The sequence below is a fragment of the Polypterus senegalus genome, chromosome 1 (genome assembly GCF_016835505.1).
Source record: "Polypterus senegalus isolate Bchr_013 chromosome 1, ASM1683550v1, whole genome shotgun sequence".
In the NCBI taxonomy this organism is placed as follows: domain Eukaryota; kingdom Metazoa; phylum Chordata; class Cladistia; order Polypteriformes; family Polypteridae; genus Polypterus; species Polypterus senegalus.
In genome coordinates, this window is record NC_053154.1 from 123478878 (window position 1) to 123498288 (window position 19411).

Here is a 19411-nt window from a genome sequence, read left to right on the forward strand (position 1 = left end):
TATATCCTAACACAGTATCACGGGGTCTGCTGGAGCCAATCCTAGCCAACACATGGCCCAAGGAAGGAACAAACCCCCTGGGCTGGGTGCCAGCCCACCACAGTAACAATGTGGTAGAATTAGGAAATTTTGTTTGTCTTTATTTTAGTAATATATCACTTTAAACACTCTACTGTCTTCATTAAAGTGCTCCATATGACAATTATTTCATTAGAAATGTTTTTCTGTAAAATTTTCTTTGCAGAAAACATTACTTGTGTTTCTATTTTGATGATTCTGTATAAGCAATATAAAATAGTGGTATTTTAAAGGTTTTTGGTTTGGAAGCTTTTGTTTTAAAGATAGTCAGTGGGTATAAAATGTTGTACATATTGTTTTGTGACCATGTATTTTATGTGCTTGAGCTGTCTTCTTCCAGTTCTTATTAATTACTGAGTTCCTCAAATGTATTCATTTCAGATTTAGCTAAGAGACCCAGAACTGTAACAAGGAAATCTTAAAGACTAATCAGCAGCTGCAAGAATATTATAGAAGCATAAAGTGATGTAATCCTATCACAAAGCATAAAGTGTCGCAATGGGACATACCCACTAAACAACATCTCCAGAGATGAATCATTTTGCATTAAAGTATAAATATCAAAACACTTCTTAGGCTTGTACTCTGCAACAATGAAATATAGGTTATGGATGTTGATTTTTCAAGCTGTCGTTTATCCAATACCTGCTTCAAAGGACTCTCTATGTGATATTCAGGGAAAATTTATTTTTAATGCTTTGTACAAACCCGGAGACATAGTTCTGGGAGGCATATTTATTGCTCACTTAAGAGCCATACCTCCAGATATGTCCTTTAGATCTAAACCTGAACAGTGGAAATGTGAAGGGTGAGTTAACAAATGCATTCACATTGTAGCAAATATGATAGATCTGAACTTTACATTTATTCATAGATATGAGTTGATGTGTTATATATTTATTCTATTTTGTCTACCACTCCACCAATGTGCTGTCCTTATGCAGTATAATATATATAAATTATTTTATGTGATTTTTCCCCCATTTTTATGTGTAATTAATTTGAGAATTTTTAATAGATTCATATTGATAATATACTTTAAAAATTTGTAACAATGTTCGTGGTGTGTTTTTAAAGCTATAATTCTACCTAACAAACAAAACCAGATTTTAAGTGATTCATTTTGTAGAGTGTATATATTACAGCTTTAAGACTATCACAATGTAAATCAAATAAAATATAAATGAACAATTTATTTGAAGCTACCCAAATCAATTAAAGGTAGTTTAAATAATGTTTTGAACCAATTAAAGTAAGAAAAAAAAAAATAACCTGTGTGCTAAAGAGAAAGATTTTTTTTTAAATGTCACAGGAAATGTGTTCCTGTGATGAAATTATGTCTTCTCCAGGGTCTGGCCTACCCCAAGTTTGCACAGAAGCTGAGTGAATAGTTGCTTGTGTTTATTTTTATAAATTACCCATCAATTCATCGTTTTTACTGTCCTATTAAAATAAAGAAATGCCTCCCAAAATGATTATTATATTGTATTAATCTTTCAAAACAGCTTTGATCTCTCAGTATTTCAGAGAATGCAAGCAATGACCTTTGCCATTGAAGAAATAAACAAGGATGAAGCTCTTTTGCCGAACCTCACTCTCGGCTACCGAATTCTTGACAATTGCTTGAATCTACAAATGTCTCTGAGGGCAGCACTGAAGCACATTGGTGGTTTGGAAGATTCTGCATCTGATTACTCCTGCCAAGGTCTCCCACCTGTTGTTGCGATAATTGGAGACCCCGTATCCTCACATTCAGTTGCTATATCAAGGGTTCTGGGGTTGTTTGGAATTCCTTTGGTAATGTATCTCAGTCCTATCTTAATATTGCCTCATAGGACATATCCAGTAAAATCAAATGTTGTTTTGCTATTTATGCTGATTAGTCAACAGATAAGCTAGTCTTTTTGTCTTAAAAATACACTTTTGCAACGTAATTGTTTATATATAATGCTATATAACTGTGGCAGAAGTTTAATAAATAAAAGAGAACTGCTTTATGACTGTGCCCTGCTGTAGAAAATACAGTAAATGCCTATTTTCATATAAGCTGCATTATTCCACCCTTTGAAGTATAGCATATTGGAGGTTTTCTTTAATATAGTGTAAAATCACATTACTTGACTTTCACTCAAAGAAGATTTAGTACAGTATTCTGAGAAAAATGTTATATATATTCAATACATCATGGTTTATAAATTCCACATTACAGTAGATTGTTATAAATTTTCTATCATGAGAAAGAAATTGTGCATATATATATATAGCCACCCATTTCTGGAGCATGTCTGTCTTTACAAGGGTCACAGAGCACTGCAGTTTACCTTGGCATCAACAAGTACAAGGCAAGGACCGTGGTTGGACATGGCACCAGTGTGTAACAGGGCACACTCACTCAGACCAGACCCATTTAGAACAGACAATTTACTTAATCTGTATAAAAAAAGAAGAGGAGCATACAGAGAGAAACACAGAGAGACACAGATGAACAAGGACCAGACTCTGATTCAGGTCCATTTTCACAGAACTTTAACATGTCCTTTACAGTTACACAGACGTTAAATGTAAGCTGAACACATATTTTTGCGTTTAATTTCTTCATTAGTAACTGTCTAAAAAATGGTAAATGGAAATGTGGAAATTATATTTGTTTATTCCATTAGCCAATTGCCAATTTTCTTTAGACAGTTTCTTCACAAGTGTTAAAATGGAAATTTTTGCAAACTGATTTCAAGGTTTAATTCTATTTAGTGCAATAATTGAAAGTTTTTTGTTGGAATTGAAATGGTGTAGATATTCCACAATGTACAAGGTGATCAGGAAAAGATTAAATAGTAATGCTGTTTGCTTATATTTTTAACTTACAATATTTAGTACTATACAGTATGTATCTTATTTTCAGGTGAGTTATAGTGCTTCATGCTCATGCTTGAGCAGCAAAAAAGAATACCCATCATTCTTTCGGACAATACCAAGTGATATCTTTCAGGTCAAAGTGATGGTTGAGATTATCAAGCATTTCGGATGGACCTGGGTGGGGGCCGTGGGAAGTGATGATGATTATGGCCGGTATGCCCTCTTGAGCTTTAACGAAGAGGTCAATAAATTTGGATGTATTGCTTTCTCAAGCACTTTCACTGCCAATGAAAGAGAAAAAATGTTACAGATCATCCACATCCTAAAACAATCTACAGCTAAAGTCATTGTTTTGTTTATGCTAAAATCAGAAGCAACTCTGTTCTTAAATGAAATTGTTTCCCAAAACATTACTGGAAAACAATGGATAGGAAGTGATTCTTTAAGTGGTTTTCCAGGTTTTGCCAAAAATGAGAACTTCATGTTTTTTGGTGGAACAATAGGAATCAATGCAAAAAGAGGGCTGATTCCAGGGTTTGAGAATCACCTTCTTCAGATTCAACCCAGTATGGATGGCAATAATAACCTTTTAAACCAATTCTGGGAGACAATGTTTGGATGCACGTTTACAAATAATAATACCATGTATTCATCGGCCAAGTTGTGTACAGGAAAGGAAGACATTCTGAACACAAAAACTGCATACAGTGACGTATCAGAACTAAGAACAACATATAATGCCTACAAAGCAGTGTATGCCTTAGCCTATGCTCTTCATAATTTAATATTTTGTGAAAGTGGTAAAGGACCATTTGAAAATAATGCTTGTGCAGACATCAAAAAGTTGCAACCTTGGCAGGTAAAGCATTTTCTTTTTTTGGAAAAAACAAGCAGCTCTTACCCTTTACCTTAGAGCATTTTATTCCATTATTGTGTTTCTACAATAAGTTATGTATACCATAAAATAATTGGTTTCATACTCAGTGAACAGCAGTATGTCCATTTCTTTATAATCTGCTCCTGGAATTGTCAATCACCCTAACAATTAGAATTTCAGTAACATTTTTCAAATATATTTCATTATTTAAAATTTTCTTTTATTTGACATATTCAAAAGCTTCTATATTTTACGATAGCTTCTGCACTACCTGAAGACGGCCAGCTTTGTGACTAAATCTGGAGACAGAGTGGCATTTGATAAGAATGGAGATGTTCTACCAATGTATGACATTTTGAACTGGCAGCGTGCTGATGATGGTAGTGTTGTTACTAAAGTGGTTGGTGTGTTTGATGGATCCTCCACAATAGGGAATGAACTTGCACTTAATGAAGATATGATGTTTTGGAATTTTAATCATGGAAAGGTTAGTAAAATTTATTTTTATGTCCTTTCTTTCCCCTAGTGCTCCATGCTAAGTGGAAAATACTTTGTCAATATATGTCATTAACACTAGAATTACTAGAGCCTACGAGAAAACTCGTAAATCTGGCCCACCTTAAATCCGTTCACACCTCTCCGGCAGCATCTTTTGTCCTGTAAATGTGCCGATTAAGACAAGCAGCAAGCAGCCTGCTATTCCATCCCCCCACTGTCGCAGAATGTTCACAAAGTTCTCCCAGCTCATGCCTTGTTTGATTATCTGGGAGTGAACTGCTTGAGTAGAAATAATAGATTGTTATTTGGAACACATGCATTTCATGTGTGTTCCGTTTCTACAGTAATCTGTAAACTTTTTCATATTTTAGTAATAAATGTTACAAAATGTAAGTCGGCAAATCTTACTGCTACAACATGGAAGCAGTTGTATCATCCTTGAACCTTTTGTGAAAGTGTTTATTTAATCTTTGGACTTCAGGTTTCACACATTCTATAGTTTATGCCTACATTTTGTGACATTTATTACTAAAATATGAAAAAGTTTCTGTTTTAACAATGTGTTTACCCTGATTACTGTAGAAACGGAACACACATGAAATGCATGTGTTCCAAATAACGATCTATTATTTCCACTCTAAAACTTCAGCAGTTCAATCCCAGATAATCAAACAAGGCATGAGCTGGGAGAACTTTGTGAACGTTCTGCGATGGTGGGGGGAATGGAATAGCAGGCTGCTTGCTGCTTGTCTTAATCAGCACATTTACAGGACAAAAGATGCTGACAGAGAGGTGCGAAACGGATTTAAGTTGGGCCGGATTTACAAGTTTTCTCGTAGGCTTTGGTAATTCTAGTGTTAAGAACTAATTATCTTCAATGTACACAATGTACAATATTTGCATGAATGTGTGTGAGACAGGGAGAGAGAATCTTTAGGACAAACCTTCCAGTAAAGGCAACAGTTTTCTTCAGACTGTAAGAAATAAATACTAATATTGATTTCAAAAGTAATCCTTTCATATTACTAACTGGAAAAGTGAAATTTTCTTCAAACTATTCATCCACCTAACCATCTTCCAAACATGCTTATCCAGAGCAGGGTCACAGGGCAGCTCAAAACTGTCTCAGCAAGCATTTATCACTAGGCAAGAACAAATGGGGTGCTAGCCAATCACAGGGCAAATACGTACATAGCATGACCAATTTAGTATCACCAATTTGTCTAGCCTATATGTCTTTGGATGTGGAAGGAAACTGGAGTGCCTGTGATGGAGAGAATAAGCAGGGATGTGAAGACCAGTCTCCTTGTTGCAAGGCAGCAGCACTACCACTGCTCCTTCTCCAAACCATTACGTTCAAAAATATAAATGTTTTCTCTCTAATATGTCATCTTCTGAGGACAGGAATTATTTCAGAGTAATTTTAGTGTTTTGTTTTAAAATTGAAATTCTTTAACTCTCAATCTTAAAAGCTTGTGCTATGATAGTTGATTATAATAATGTGGGTTTGGAATTTACTTGCTGAGTTACTTTATGCATGCAGTACAATTAGTTCTAATCATTTCTAAGGACCTTTACCTTGTAGTCAGTGATGTTTTTCAGTATTCTGCACATGTACAGAGCATTCATACTGCCATTGCTCATTATTCATGACTTTGACTGTGTCTCAGGTGCCCGAGTCAGTCTGCAGTAGAAGTTGCCCACCTGGAACAAGAAAGGCGACCCGTAAAGGAGAACCAATTTGCTGTTTTGACTGCCTTCCCTGTGCAGATGGTGAAATCAGCAGTCAAGTAGGTAAGCATCAAATTAACATATTTCAAAAAAGAATAAAGAACTGATCCATCCAATTTACCTGAAAAATAAGCACCTTCACTAAAATCTAAAGAAAACAAATTTCAGATTAAGTTTAATTCATATAGACTATATGACCATCAAACTTATATGAGCGTCCTGAACATCCCATTCCAAGACAATGGGCATTAACATGGAGTTGGACTGTTCTCTGTAGCTAATACTCTTTTACTCTTCTGGGAAGCATTTCCACAAGTAGTGTGTCTCTGGGAATTTAAGCCCATTTACACAAAAGAGCATTTGTGAGGCCAAGTACTAATGTGGGATGAGAAAACCACACAAAAGCACACAATCAGCATTCCGATTCATCCCAAAGGTGTCCAGTAGGCTTGAGGTCAGGGCTCTGTGCAGTTACTCCACGTCGTTATGGACCTAGCTTTGTGCACGGGGGCACAGTCATGCTAGCACAGAAAAGGACCTTACCCAAACTTTTTTACCCAATATATACAGGTATATAAATATTCTCAAGTCTTTTCTTCCTGTCATTCTCATTTTCCTTTCTCCTTTAGGCAGAATAAAATGATACAGAAAGTACAGGAAAGGCGCTCTCGAAACACACCACAAAGTCACAAAGAAAGTTTTCCCCAACAGATTGTTTGTGTGTTTAGAAAATGTTAGTAATTTTCTGCTGATCAGGTTGTAGCAAATCAATCTATGAAATGATTGTATTGACTGTTGATTTCCTTTATTTTAGATTCAGTTCAGTGCCTTACATGTTCTTCTGAGTTCTGGTCAAACTATGGAAGAAACGAGTGTGTGCCAAGAGAAACTGAATTTCTGTCATTTGAAGAAGCAATGGGAATAACATTAACAACAACAGCTTTGCTTGGAGCCTCCATTTCAGTTGCCGTTTTTGCAATTTTCCTCTGTTTTCGGAATACCCCAGTTGTAAAAGCCAACAATTCCGAACTGAGTTTTCTTCTGCTACTCTCTTTAACCTTGTGTTTCCTTTGTTCATTGTGTTTCATCGGAAAACCCACTGATGTAACCTGCATGCTGAGACATGTAATATTCGGGATCAGTTTCGTTTTGTGTATTTCTTGCATTCTGGTCAAAACTATTGTAGTAATAATGGCATTTAAGGCTACCCTTCCAGGTAATAACATAATGAAATGGTTTGGAGTTGCACAGCAAAGAAGCACAGTCTTACTTTTCACACTGTTTCAGTCTCTAATTTGCTTAATATGGCTGATTACAGCGCCACCAGCCCCTTCCAAAAATACAAAATATCAAAATTTGAAAATTATATTGGAATGTGATGTTGGGTCAGTTGTAGGTTTTGCTTGTCTTCTTGGATACATTGGGTTTTTAGCCTGTCTCTGCTTCCTGTTAGCTTTCCTGGCCAGAAATTTGCCAGATACGTTTAATGAAGCCAAATTCATTACATTCAGCATGCTGATCTTCTGTGCTGTGTGGATCACATTCATACCTGCTTATATCAGCTCTCCTGGAAAATACACAGTAGCTGTAGAGGTGTTTGCTATTCTGGCCTCAAGCTTTGGCCTCCTGGTTGCAATATTTGCCCCAAAATGCTACATTATTTTGTTTAAACCTGAAAAGAATGCAAAAAAGGCCATGTTGGGAAGATCAGCAAAGTAAAATAATACATTAAAAGTTTAACTTCAATTTTAATTTCAAAATATGTTAATATCTCTGGTATTAGATTAGAATTTTTCTTTTTATTTAATGGAAAAAGCATTAATTTAAATGCCCAATGTTTGGTTGAAATATAAAGGCTACTGTACTGAAATTGTTATATTGTGATCATGTCAAGAAAATAGTTGACATTAAATTTTCTGAAATTCAGTTTGTTTTTGTACAGCACTCTTCATGGATTGCAAGCTCAGAACATTTGTACTAGTTTACAACTATAATGCAAAAAAACAAAATAATTAAACTGCCCATCATTTACATAAGTGAACACACAGTAAAACAGGTGAAATTTCAACTTGAATAACATTAATATTTTTTAGAGTAATTGAGATATGACAACTTAACTGGATTCCAGGAGAAAGTAAACCCTTGGGGTGTCCAGGGTTTTTTTTTATAAGATAAAGTTACAGTTCTGGAGACCTTGGCTGGGCGGTCTCTAGTGTTGAGCAAATAATTTTGCTAAAATATTTTTGCAGCAAATATGTTTGTTAGTGACCTTTTTGTCAAATATCTTCCTGGAAATTCACAGTGCAGCCAGCTTAGCCCAGCTCTCCATAATGCTTTGACATCAAAGAACTTTAGCAGCCAGTGTCCTATTGGAGACAGTTCCCATTCTCCTAAGTGAGTATTTAATACTGATCCTAGTAATGGGTTAATAATTACAAGAAAGTTTGCATGAAGGTGTTCAGTAAGAATGTGCCTAAATAAAATACTACACAGACACTTATTCTTTAGTCATCTAAAGCAAGGATATCGTTATTATCACGCACACAGCCCCTAGCTACACAGTTTTTGTGTATGCATTTCTCATTTGCTGAAAAGCCTTTCTATATACTGATAGTTTCCATTACCTTTTACAATTCACACCTTTGGTGTGTGCTCCTTTAGTGACTTTACTCATTTTGTCCCCTAAGGTGCTGCTTTGAATTGCTTTAGTTTTCTGTATTTGATCTACCGCCACTGCAGTACCAGCCCCTGTGTCAGCTTCTACAGCATCTGCACAAACAGCTGCTGCGTGATCCGGTGGAAATGGAACAAATTTGCCATTTAAATTTATTTAGATAGCTTTATTAGATATTGTCATGTATAGCCATTTGAGTTCATTAGTAGACATTTCAAACAATTAATAGAAATCCCCTTGTTCTTTTATCTTTTTCTCTGTTTTGCCATGATTGAAGTGTCATGACGTCTATTAATTTCACTATTCCAACACCTATATTCTGAATCCAGACTCCATAGTCTCTGTCTCAGTATCACCTTATTTTCTTTGACAAGACATTCCTTTAAATAACACCATTTATCCCAGTTAAAACTGACATCCACTGGCAAATGAGTATCTTGTTCATGGCCCTTTGCAGTGATTTTATTCCATTTTTGCATTTGCTTATTTGTACTTTTACTATAGTTTACCAAACATATACGACGCTGGACTAACTTTTACAAAGCATAGCATCCAGTCTCATTACCCATTTTTACCAAGCTTAGTTTTACTAATATCTTCAGCTGCCTTTTTACTTTACATTATACTACAGAATTCAAGGACTGTCAGTCATCGGAAATCTCTCATTTAGCAGCAGAGAGGGGAAGAAGGAAATTTGAACAAAAAAAAAAGGTTTTCCCACACCTTACCTTTAAACACTGATGTATTCTGTTTTCTTTCCCCGAGTCAGGCCAGGACCAGGTCTGAGTCTACCGGATTTGAATCCCACTAATGCCAACAACTGCAGGGATTCAGTAAGAATTTGTCTAAATAAAATAAATCACAGACACTTTTAATTTTTAGTTGTCCAAAGCAAGGATATCTTTATTGTCACACACACACAGATCCTACTTGCACGGTTAATGTGTGTACGTCTCTCATTTGAAGACAAGCCTTTTTATACAATTTGTCATGGCCTTTAGCAACTAACACCTTTGGTTAATATGTATCTTATAAATGCTGACTCTATAAACAAACAACACAGTTTATTGGAATAAATATATCTTTGAGAAAATCTCAAGCCCATTTTGGACTTTACAGTACCTGTCAAACTCAAAGAACCTAACACAAGTTTGTTTAATTTCCTCCTATTTAGACTTAACTAATTAAGTATGAAGATGAAAGTATAAAGAAGACACGTAAAATAAAATAAAACATATGAAATACATAAAGCAAGTTTTTCTATTAGTCTTAAGTATCTTAACTAGCTATTAATTTTTACTATACTTACCACACTGAGCTTTGCCTACTTAATGATTATGTCAGGTGTGCTTTACACGGACAATACATTACATTTCTATCAGTGATTACGTGTACCCAGATAGCATGGCAAATTAAGTTTGTGAACCACTGGGCTTTCACACAGGCCATCAGGAGTTCTCAGAATATCCATGAAGTCCCAGTATCTTATAACCTTACCCCACAGCAAATACGTTTAATCACAAAAAACCAAATACTGAAGGAAACTGAAAGTGTGTTGGTATATTTGTGTCTTAAAGGTAATTTGTTTTTGTATAATATTGAGCTTACTCTTTAATAGTATTACTCAGAGTACTATGCAGTTGATGCAAATATGAAGGAGTGAAGGATCCACTTTATATTTTTAGTGTTTGTGCATTTGGTAGCATTAACATCAGTGGAAAATACAAACAAATTGCATTTCAGTTTGAGAGCGGAGGTGGGAGCTCTTGCAGCGGTAGATAAATTTGATCAAAGCTTTATTCTCCTGTTTTTTGTGCTAAGTTTTAGTGTAATAATTTGTTCCTGACTGCAGATAAGTGCCTCTTTTTTTTGAGCCTATGAGCAATTCATGTATTGTTTGTAATTTGCTGGAATGTTATTTTTCCTGCTGTTCAGAGTTCTGTTTATTATATTCAGCTACAATGAATTTATTTGTCTTGTTCTGGCAATAATTTACACACATTTGCTCAAATTGGGGTATTGACTGTCTTCAAAGTGGTATATTGACTTTCAAACTGGTTCTGGAGCTCCTGGATTTTTAGAATATTGCCTTGAACCGCCAGGTGTGGTTATACATCCATCTCCTTTGTGCCATGCTGTGGCTTTGGTCAACAAAGGACCCTGTTTGCTGTTTTAATGTATAATGTTACATGATTGGCACAGTATCTGTGGTGGTTGATGGAGCATTTGCTGTCTGGGGAGGAGTATTATGGGTTGTGGGAATGTCTGTGGGTGGGTTCCTGAGTCAGGAAAATCTTGTACTAATGCTACATTCTGTTTACCTTGAAAGTGAAATGTCAAAACTGGGAATGACGTCACACCTAGGCTGAATGTGTTCCAGTAAAACATTCATAAAACCAGTATGGATGTCTTCATAAAAAACCTTTGTTGTCTTTTCTTTTCCTTTTCGTCGTGTTACCAGTTATGAAATGCATTATGTGGTATTCTGTGCATGTAAACACAGTAGCAATATGGCCAAAGATAGAGGTTGGATGGTTCTATGTGTACAAATGATTTAATGAGACACAAATAGACAGAAGTACTAATAAACAGTATAAAACAATGGCTTCACTAAAGTTTGCAGTGTATGTTGCCATTTTGGATTGACGTCATTATCTGAAGTTGGACAAACTCAGACTTCACCAACCATGCCAAAGTTTCTGAATAGGAAATCTGACTTGTGGGGGCTTTCCAGTTGAAAATTTTGACTCAGAACTTGAAGATTCCAACTTCTTTCTTTCTCTCTCTCCCTGCTTGTATTTCTTCTTTTATTCTTTACTTATCTTGATTAAGATGAAGGTTAACATGATTTCTTGGAACATTAGGGCCATGAACTCTGCTCCTCATTGCTAGACATTCTCCACAGACATTGTATTGATATAGTCCTAATTCAGGAATCTCATTTACTGGCCGCTATTGTTCACTATCGTATTGTAGCATCTTCATCATCTTCTTCCAAAAAATGTAGTGTTTTCATTTTATTCTAGAGAAGATTTTCAGATCCATATCATCGAAATAGGTAATGATGAAGTCGGCTGGTTCTGTTATGTCTTAGCTGATATGGGGAACATTAAACTGGTGATAATAACCTCATATGCTTTGTGAGAGCTAGCCCAAACACCATCAGACAGACACCGCCAGTTCTATTAAACACATGTTTATTTACAGTTCAATCCCCGCACACTCACAGTGCCCCACACCAATCACCCTTACACGGGCCTTTAAACATCCGTGGGCCGCCTTTCTTCCTCTCTCTGGAGCTTCTTCCTCCTCCTGCACCCGACTCTGGCTCCTTGACTGGAGGAAGGCGGCCTCTGCCCCTGGTGTGGCGGAAGTGCCGCATGAGCATCCGGAAGCACTCCGGGCATCCCTGGAAGCTCCTCCACCAGCACTCCCAGGTGTGGCAGAAGTGCAGACATCCCGGGCTCTGTAAGGCTCGGGGCGCCTCCTGGCAGTGGCCACAGGCCCCAATGGGTTTGAGCCTCCATGCTCCACTCTCGTGGTCTCCACACTAACCAGGGCAGTTGCCCCCTCTCAGCCTGGGAAATGTACAGTCTGCCTCCCGGTCTTTCCAGGCATCCCGGCTGGGTCTGACCCACAGCCGCCTGCGACAGCTTATACTCCTCACCGTTCGTCGTGTTTCCTGATCTAGCCAGTGAACTTCTCAATTTTCGTGGCTTTGTTTAATGAGCTGGAATTTATGCTAATGAAATCATTAATCCACTATTAGATAAAGCCCCTCCTCCTCTCCTTTCCTCTACTTCTTTATGTAAACTTTATGCCCACCTTAACTTAGTTGAGGGTTTTCGCTTATCAGATCCATCAGTAAAAGATTACTCTTTTTTTCTTCTTACCATAAAACACAATCTAACTTCTATTATATACTATTTTCCTCCTCTCCAGCCCCGTTTATTTAATTTTTTTTTTTTTCCATTGTGTCTTTCAGATAATCAGGTCTCTTTTATGTAGCTGTGCCAGCTTTGTTTCTCTTTATGTTCTTCTTACGTCTCTTTTAAAAATCAAGGCATTTTGTATGCAGCTTGGAAACAAACTAACAAATTTGTAGATTTTAACCAGGGATCTATAGATGATCCAGTACAGGTTGGAAGGCTGTTAAAGGACTTGTTGTATCTAGGACTTCTCCATTGCATTCTCATCTCATCAATCCTGTGTGAAATGTCAGAAAGTCTGTGATTTAGAATCTAGACTTTTGTTATTTGAAGGACTGCATCTTCTGTTGCTTGATAAGGATAACTAGAGATTGTTAGAGTGTGAACTGAGCTCAATGCCCTCTTGAGAGCAGAGTTTCTCATTTACCACACTAGCTCCAGTCATTATATATTGGGTACTAAGCCCAGTAAATTACTTGCACTAAGACTAAAAAAATGTGACAGATTTGCTACAGTGCCTTCTACTAGAAATAACTGATCCTCAAATCTTTAATAATTAATTTCATGATTATTTTATAAATTTTGTTTTCTATAGTCCATAACCTCTGTCTTCCTTGACAAGATCCCTCATCCATGCCTCACAGATGAAGAGCTACCTTTCTTGAACAGCTCCATCACTTTAGCTAGACTCAAGGAGGTCTGGACTTTATGGCTGCATGTAAGGTTTTGGATTTGGAAGGGATTCTATCTGAGGTAACTGCATTCTTATGGAAGTAATTATCTGTCCCCCTTTAAAGCATGATCAATGAGTCAACCTCATCAGGTCATCTAAATTCAAGGGTTAATATGACTCTCTTTATATTGCTGTTAAAACATGTTAAGTATCCTACATTATGTCAAAGTTTCAGCCACCTCTCACCTGTCAGTCACAGAAAGTTATTCACAAACTGGTTCACAGATAATCAATTGTTCTACAGATAATTGATGGGTACAAAAAGCAGTATATAACACGTTTGTTACTGTTTTCTTTTTCCAGTTCTTCATAAACACCCTCCTTATTAATTACTGAATTCCTCAAATGTATTAATTTCAGACACCGCTTAGAGACACAACTGTAACTAGGAAATCTTAGAGACTAATAAGCAGCCTCAAGTATATTTCAAAGGCATGAAGTGATGTAATCCTATCACGAAGCATAAAGTGCAGCAATGGGACATATTCACTAAACAACATCTCTGGAGATTAAGTCAATTGGTATAAAAGTACAAATATCAAAACTCTTCTTAGGCTTGTACTCTGCAACAATGAAATATACTGTGTGGATACCTATTTTTCTAGCTGTCGCTTATCCAGTACCTGCTCCAAAGGACTCTCTGTGTAATATTCAGGGAAAATTTACTTTTAATGCTTTGTATAAACCTGGAGATATTGTACTTGGAGGCATATTTATTGCTCACTTAAGAGCCATACCTCCAGATATGTCCTTTAGATCTAAACCTGAACAGTGGAAATGTGAAGGGTGAGTTAACAAATGCATTCACATTGCAGCAAATATGTTTAAAAACTGAGATGATTTAATTTACAACGTACAGTATATATAAATGTGTTCAAATTTAAAAAATTAAGGTATAAAAATGAAACTATTTACTTTGCATTTTATATACACATACATATACTACTAATGAGTTAATCTTACTTTGATTAAACAGCATTTTACTCTCTTATTATTCTTGCTGTTTCATTTATTATCATCAGGCACTGACATCGGCAGGTTTATGTATTATATATATATATATAATTGTTTTATGTGATTTTTTTCTTTATATTTAATTAATTAGGAATTCCAAATAAAACCTTGTTGGTAGTAAGATTTGTAACAATGTTCCTAGTATATAATATATATATATATATATATATATATATATATATATATATATATATATATATATATATTTTTTTTTACATTAGCAGTGATTTTACCTAACATATAAAACCATTAAACCCGTTTTGCAACGTATAAATGTTTCAGCTCCAAGATTACTACAAGCTAAATCAAATGTGTATAAATGAAACATTTATTTCATGCTAGTTGAATCAAATGAAGGCAGTTTAAACAATGTTTTGAACCAATTCAAGCAAAAAATACTAATGTGTGTTGAATGGATATTCTGTATCTTCCTATGATGAAATGATGTCTCATCCAGGGTCTTGCTTGCCCCCATGTTTACACTCAATTATTATCATGTTGTATTTATCTTTCCAAACAGCTTTGATCTCTCATTTTTTCAAAGAATGGAAGCAATGATCTTTGCCATTGAAGAGATCAACAAGGATGAAGCTCTTTTGCCGAACCTCACTCTCGGCTACCAAATCCTTGACAATTGCTTGAATCTACAAATGTCTCTGAGGGCAGCACTGAAGCACATTGGTGGTTTGGAAGATTCTGCATCTGATTACTCCTGCCAAGGTCTCCCACCTGTTGTTGCGATAATTGGAGACCCCGTATCCTCACATTCAGTTGCTATATCAAGGGTTCTGGGGTTGTTTGGAATTCCTTTGGTAATGTATCTCAGTTCTTTCTTAATACTGTCTCATAGGATATCATCCAGTAAAATCATCCAATTGTTATGCTATTTATGCTGCATTAGTCAACAGTTAAGCTAATCATCTGTCCTGTCTGAGAAATACATTTTTGCAACTAAATTGTTTATCTTTTCTTTCTTATATTTATGATGATAATGTGCAATTTCAACATTTCAGCAGTTTCAAAATTAGGAGAACTAGTTTAGGATTGTATCCTACTGTAGATAATTTTCAGTTGCTATTTTCAGCTGAACTGAACGTGATACACAGCATTTTTAGACTTTTTCTTAACAAACTGTAAAATCAGATTACATTCCATACAGTATTCTAAGACAAATGTTACAGATTTATTCAATACATAAAGAAATTCTGCATGTATATCTAGCCACCCATTTCTTGAGCTTCCATGTCTTTTAAAGGTTCACAGGGCACTGCAGTTTACCTTGACATCACCATGTACAGAGACCTTGGCAGGATGAGGCACCGGTGTGTAACAGGGCACACTCACTCAGATCAAAGAATATATGTTTATGTTATAAGCCTTCTGCTCATTTTCTTTAGGCAGTTTGTTCAACTGTTAAAATATATATTATTGCAAACTGAGGTGTATTGTTATTTAGTGCAATAATTGAATGTTTTTTGTGGAAATTAAATGATGTAGATATTGAACATGAAACTATTAAATATAAATGCTGCTTGCATATAATTTTAACCTACAACATATAGTAAAATGTGTATCTTATTTTTAGGTGAGTTACAGTGCTTCATGCTCATGCTTGAGCAACAAACAAGAGTACCCATCATTCTTTCGGACAATACCAAGTGATATCTTTCAGGTCAAAGTGATGGTTGAGATTATCAAGCATTTCGGATGGACCTGGGTGGGGGCCGTGGGAAGTGATGATGATTATGGCCGGTATGCCCTCTTGAGCTTTAATGAAGAGGTCAACAAATTTGGATGTATTGCTTTCTCAAGAACATTCACCGCCAATGAAAGAGAAAAAATGTTACAGATCATCCACATCTTAAAACTATCCACAGCAAAAATTATTGTTTTGTTTATGCAAAAATCAGAAGCAACTCTGTTCATTAATGAAATTGTTTCCCAAAACATTACTGGAAAACAATGGATAGGAAGTGATTCTTTAAGTGGTTTTCCAGGTTTTGCCAAAAATGAGAACTTCAGGTTTTTTGGTGGAACAATAGGAATCAATGCAAAAAGAGGGCTGATTCCAGGATTTGAAAAGCATCTTCTTCAAATTCAACCAAGTATGGATGGCAATAATACCCTTTTAGCCCAATTCTGGGAGACAATGTTTGGATGCACGTTTACAGAAAACAATACCAAAGTATGTACAGGAAAAGAGGACATTCTAAACACAAAAACTGCATACAGTGATGTGTCAGAACTAAGAACAACGTATAATGCCTACAAAGCAGTGTATACCTTAGCCTATGCTCTTCATAATTTAATATTTTGTGAAAGTGGTAAAGGACCATTTCAAAATAAAGCTTGTGCAGACATCAAAAAATTGCAACCATGGCAGGTAAAGCATTTTTTTTTTCAGCTAAAAAACAAGTGTCTGTTACACTTTACAAAATTTTTACTCCAGTAGGGCAGCACGGTGGCGCAGTGGTAGCGCTGCTGCCTTGCAGTTAGGAGACCTGGGTTCACGTCCCGGGTCCTCCCTGCGTGGAGTTTGCATGTTCTCCCCCTGTCTGTGTGGGTTTCCTCCCACAGTCCAAAGACATGCAGGTTAGGTGGATTGGCGATTCTAAATTGACCCTAGTGTGTGCTTGGTGTGTGGGTGTGTGTGTCCTGCGGTGGGTTGGCACCCTGCCCAGGATTGGTTCCTGTGTTGGCTGGGATTGGCTCCAGCAGACCCCCGTGACCCTGTAGTTAGGATTCAGCGGGTTGGAAAATGGATGGATGGATACTCCAGTATCATGTTTCTGATATAACAATGTGTTTATGTGTACCATAAAGAAATTTCTGCATACTCGGTGAACAGCAATATGTTCATTTATTTAGAATCTTTTTTTTTTTTTTTTTATTAATTTTATTACAATCCATACAAAGCAATCAAGATTTTACAAAAAGAAAAATTGAGTTAAGAACAGACATTTATTTAGAATCTGAATGTGAATTTCGGTAACATTTTTAAAATAAATGTCTTTCTTTATTTAAAATTTTGTATTCTTTGACACCTTCAAAGCCTGTATATTTTATGACAGCTTCTGCACTACCTGAAGACGGTCAGCTTCGTGACTAAATCTGGAGACAGAGTGGCATTTGATAAGAATGGAGATGCGCTTCCAATGTATGACATTTTGAACTGGCAGCGTGCTGATGATGGTGGTAGTGTCGTTACTAAAGTGGTTGGTGTGTTTGACGGATCCTCTACAATAGGGAATGAACTTGCACTTAATGAAGATATGATATTTTGGAATTTTAATCATGGAAAGGTTAGCATTATTTTTTGTCTCTTCATTACCGTAACATTTCATACTAAATGAAAAAAATACTTTCTGTCAGTATATGTCATTAACAACTAATTATGTACAATATATTTGTTTGTGTCTGTGTGAGACAGAGAGAGAGAATTTTTAGGACAAGCTTACCAGAAAAGGCAACAGTTCAAGTTTTCCTCAGACTGTAGGAAATACTTTGTAAATATTAATGATATCACTCCTGATTTTAAAAGTAAGCCTTTCATATTTAAGTTGGAAATGTGAAATCTCCTCAAACTATTTAAGTTCAATATGCAGCATTTATAAACATTTTATATCTAATTTATGATCATCTGAGAACAAGGTTCAGAGTTTTTTAGTTCTTTAAAATGGAAATTCCAAAACTCTCACTCCAAAATGACTTTGAGCTTTTTGTGTTATGACAGTTGAATATAATGTTGTAGTTTTGTGATTTACTTCCTAACAAAGTATATGCATACAGTGCCATGAGTTATACACTTTTCTAAGGATAATTAGACATGATAGACAGTAACAATTACTTGATCATACCTGAATGCAACACAAACATGGCTTTAGATTCCAATCACTGATGTTTTTAGTATTCCACACATGTACAGGAGAGCCATGCAGAACAGTCATACTGCCATTGCTCATTATTCATGACATTGACTGTGTCTCAGGTGCCCGAGTCAGTCTGCAGTAGAAGTTGTCCACCTGGCACAAGAAAGGCAACCCGTAAAGGAGAACCAGTTTGCTGTTTTGACTGCATTCCCTGTGCAGATGGTGAAATCAGCAGTCAAGTAGGTAAGCATCAAACAAACACAGAATTGATCAGTTCTTTAACCTGAAAAATTAGCATCTTAAATCTATATCCAAATATTCATATGTTTAAAACTGAATGTCTCATTCAGACCTGTATGACAAATAAGAAATCAAGTAAAATACCATTATGTATCACACAGTAAAACTGAATACTAATGACACAGTTCTTGCACTTGTGACAGATAGGGGGCGCTATCGCTCCCATGAACCCTTGTTCAAGACACCAGACACGTGGTAAAAGTCCAATAATTTACTTTATTAATACAGCACAGTGCACAAAGCACCCTCCTCTCCACAATACTCATAAATTACTACAATAAACACAATAAACCAATCCTCCACTCCCAGACGCGTTGCCACCCTTCCACCCAGCTCAGCTCGCCGTCTGGAAGCTCCCGCAATCCTTTTATTATCCCGGACCCAAAAGTGTTCCAATCCCCAGTCCATGTGATCTCCTATCACTTCCGCGTCAGATCAAAAGTCCTTTTCTTCACCTCGGAAGCACGTCATTCCCCTTGTCCATGTGATTTGGACGTACTTCTGGGGCGTAGGGTAAATAAACACTGTTCCTCCCTGCAGCACCTTCTAGTGGCCCCTGTGGGCTGTAAAGGAAAACTCCAATGTCCATAATTCCCTGCTGGCTTTCGATGTACCTCTGAACTCTGATTTTGTATTCTTTATTGTGTGCTCTTGAAGGTAATTATTTTTCTTGTACTAATCTTGATTGTGTATTCTTAGTTTTAAGTTGTTGCATCTTTGCTTTTTTTCTTGTTTCTGTGGATGCCCTATATTTGTACTTTTCTGCTACAAACAAATTTTCCTCTAGGAATAAAAAGTCTACGTAACCTAATCTAACATAATCTAGAGCAGGCAGTATTGGATTAGGGTGTTCAA

At 36.2% G+C, this 19411-nt stretch overlaps 1 protein-coding gene across 1 annotated transcript; it reads left to right on the forward strand.

Annotated features, from left to right (window-relative positions):
• The first annotated feature begins 1617 nt into the window (after positions 1 to 1617).
• On the forward strand, positions 1618 to 7756 carry LOC120528181 (extracellular calcium-sensing receptor-like). Its single transcript, XM_039752303.1, has 5 exons — positions 1618 to 1875; positions 2978 to 3790; positions 4068 to 4295; positions 5977 to 6100; positions 6852 to 7756. Exons 1-5 carry the CDS (start codon positions 1618 to 1620, stop codon positions 7754 to 7756), a joined length of 2328 nt encoding a protein of 775 aa, XP_039608237.1.
• The last annotated feature ends 11655 nt before the right edge of the window (positions 7757 to 19411 follow it).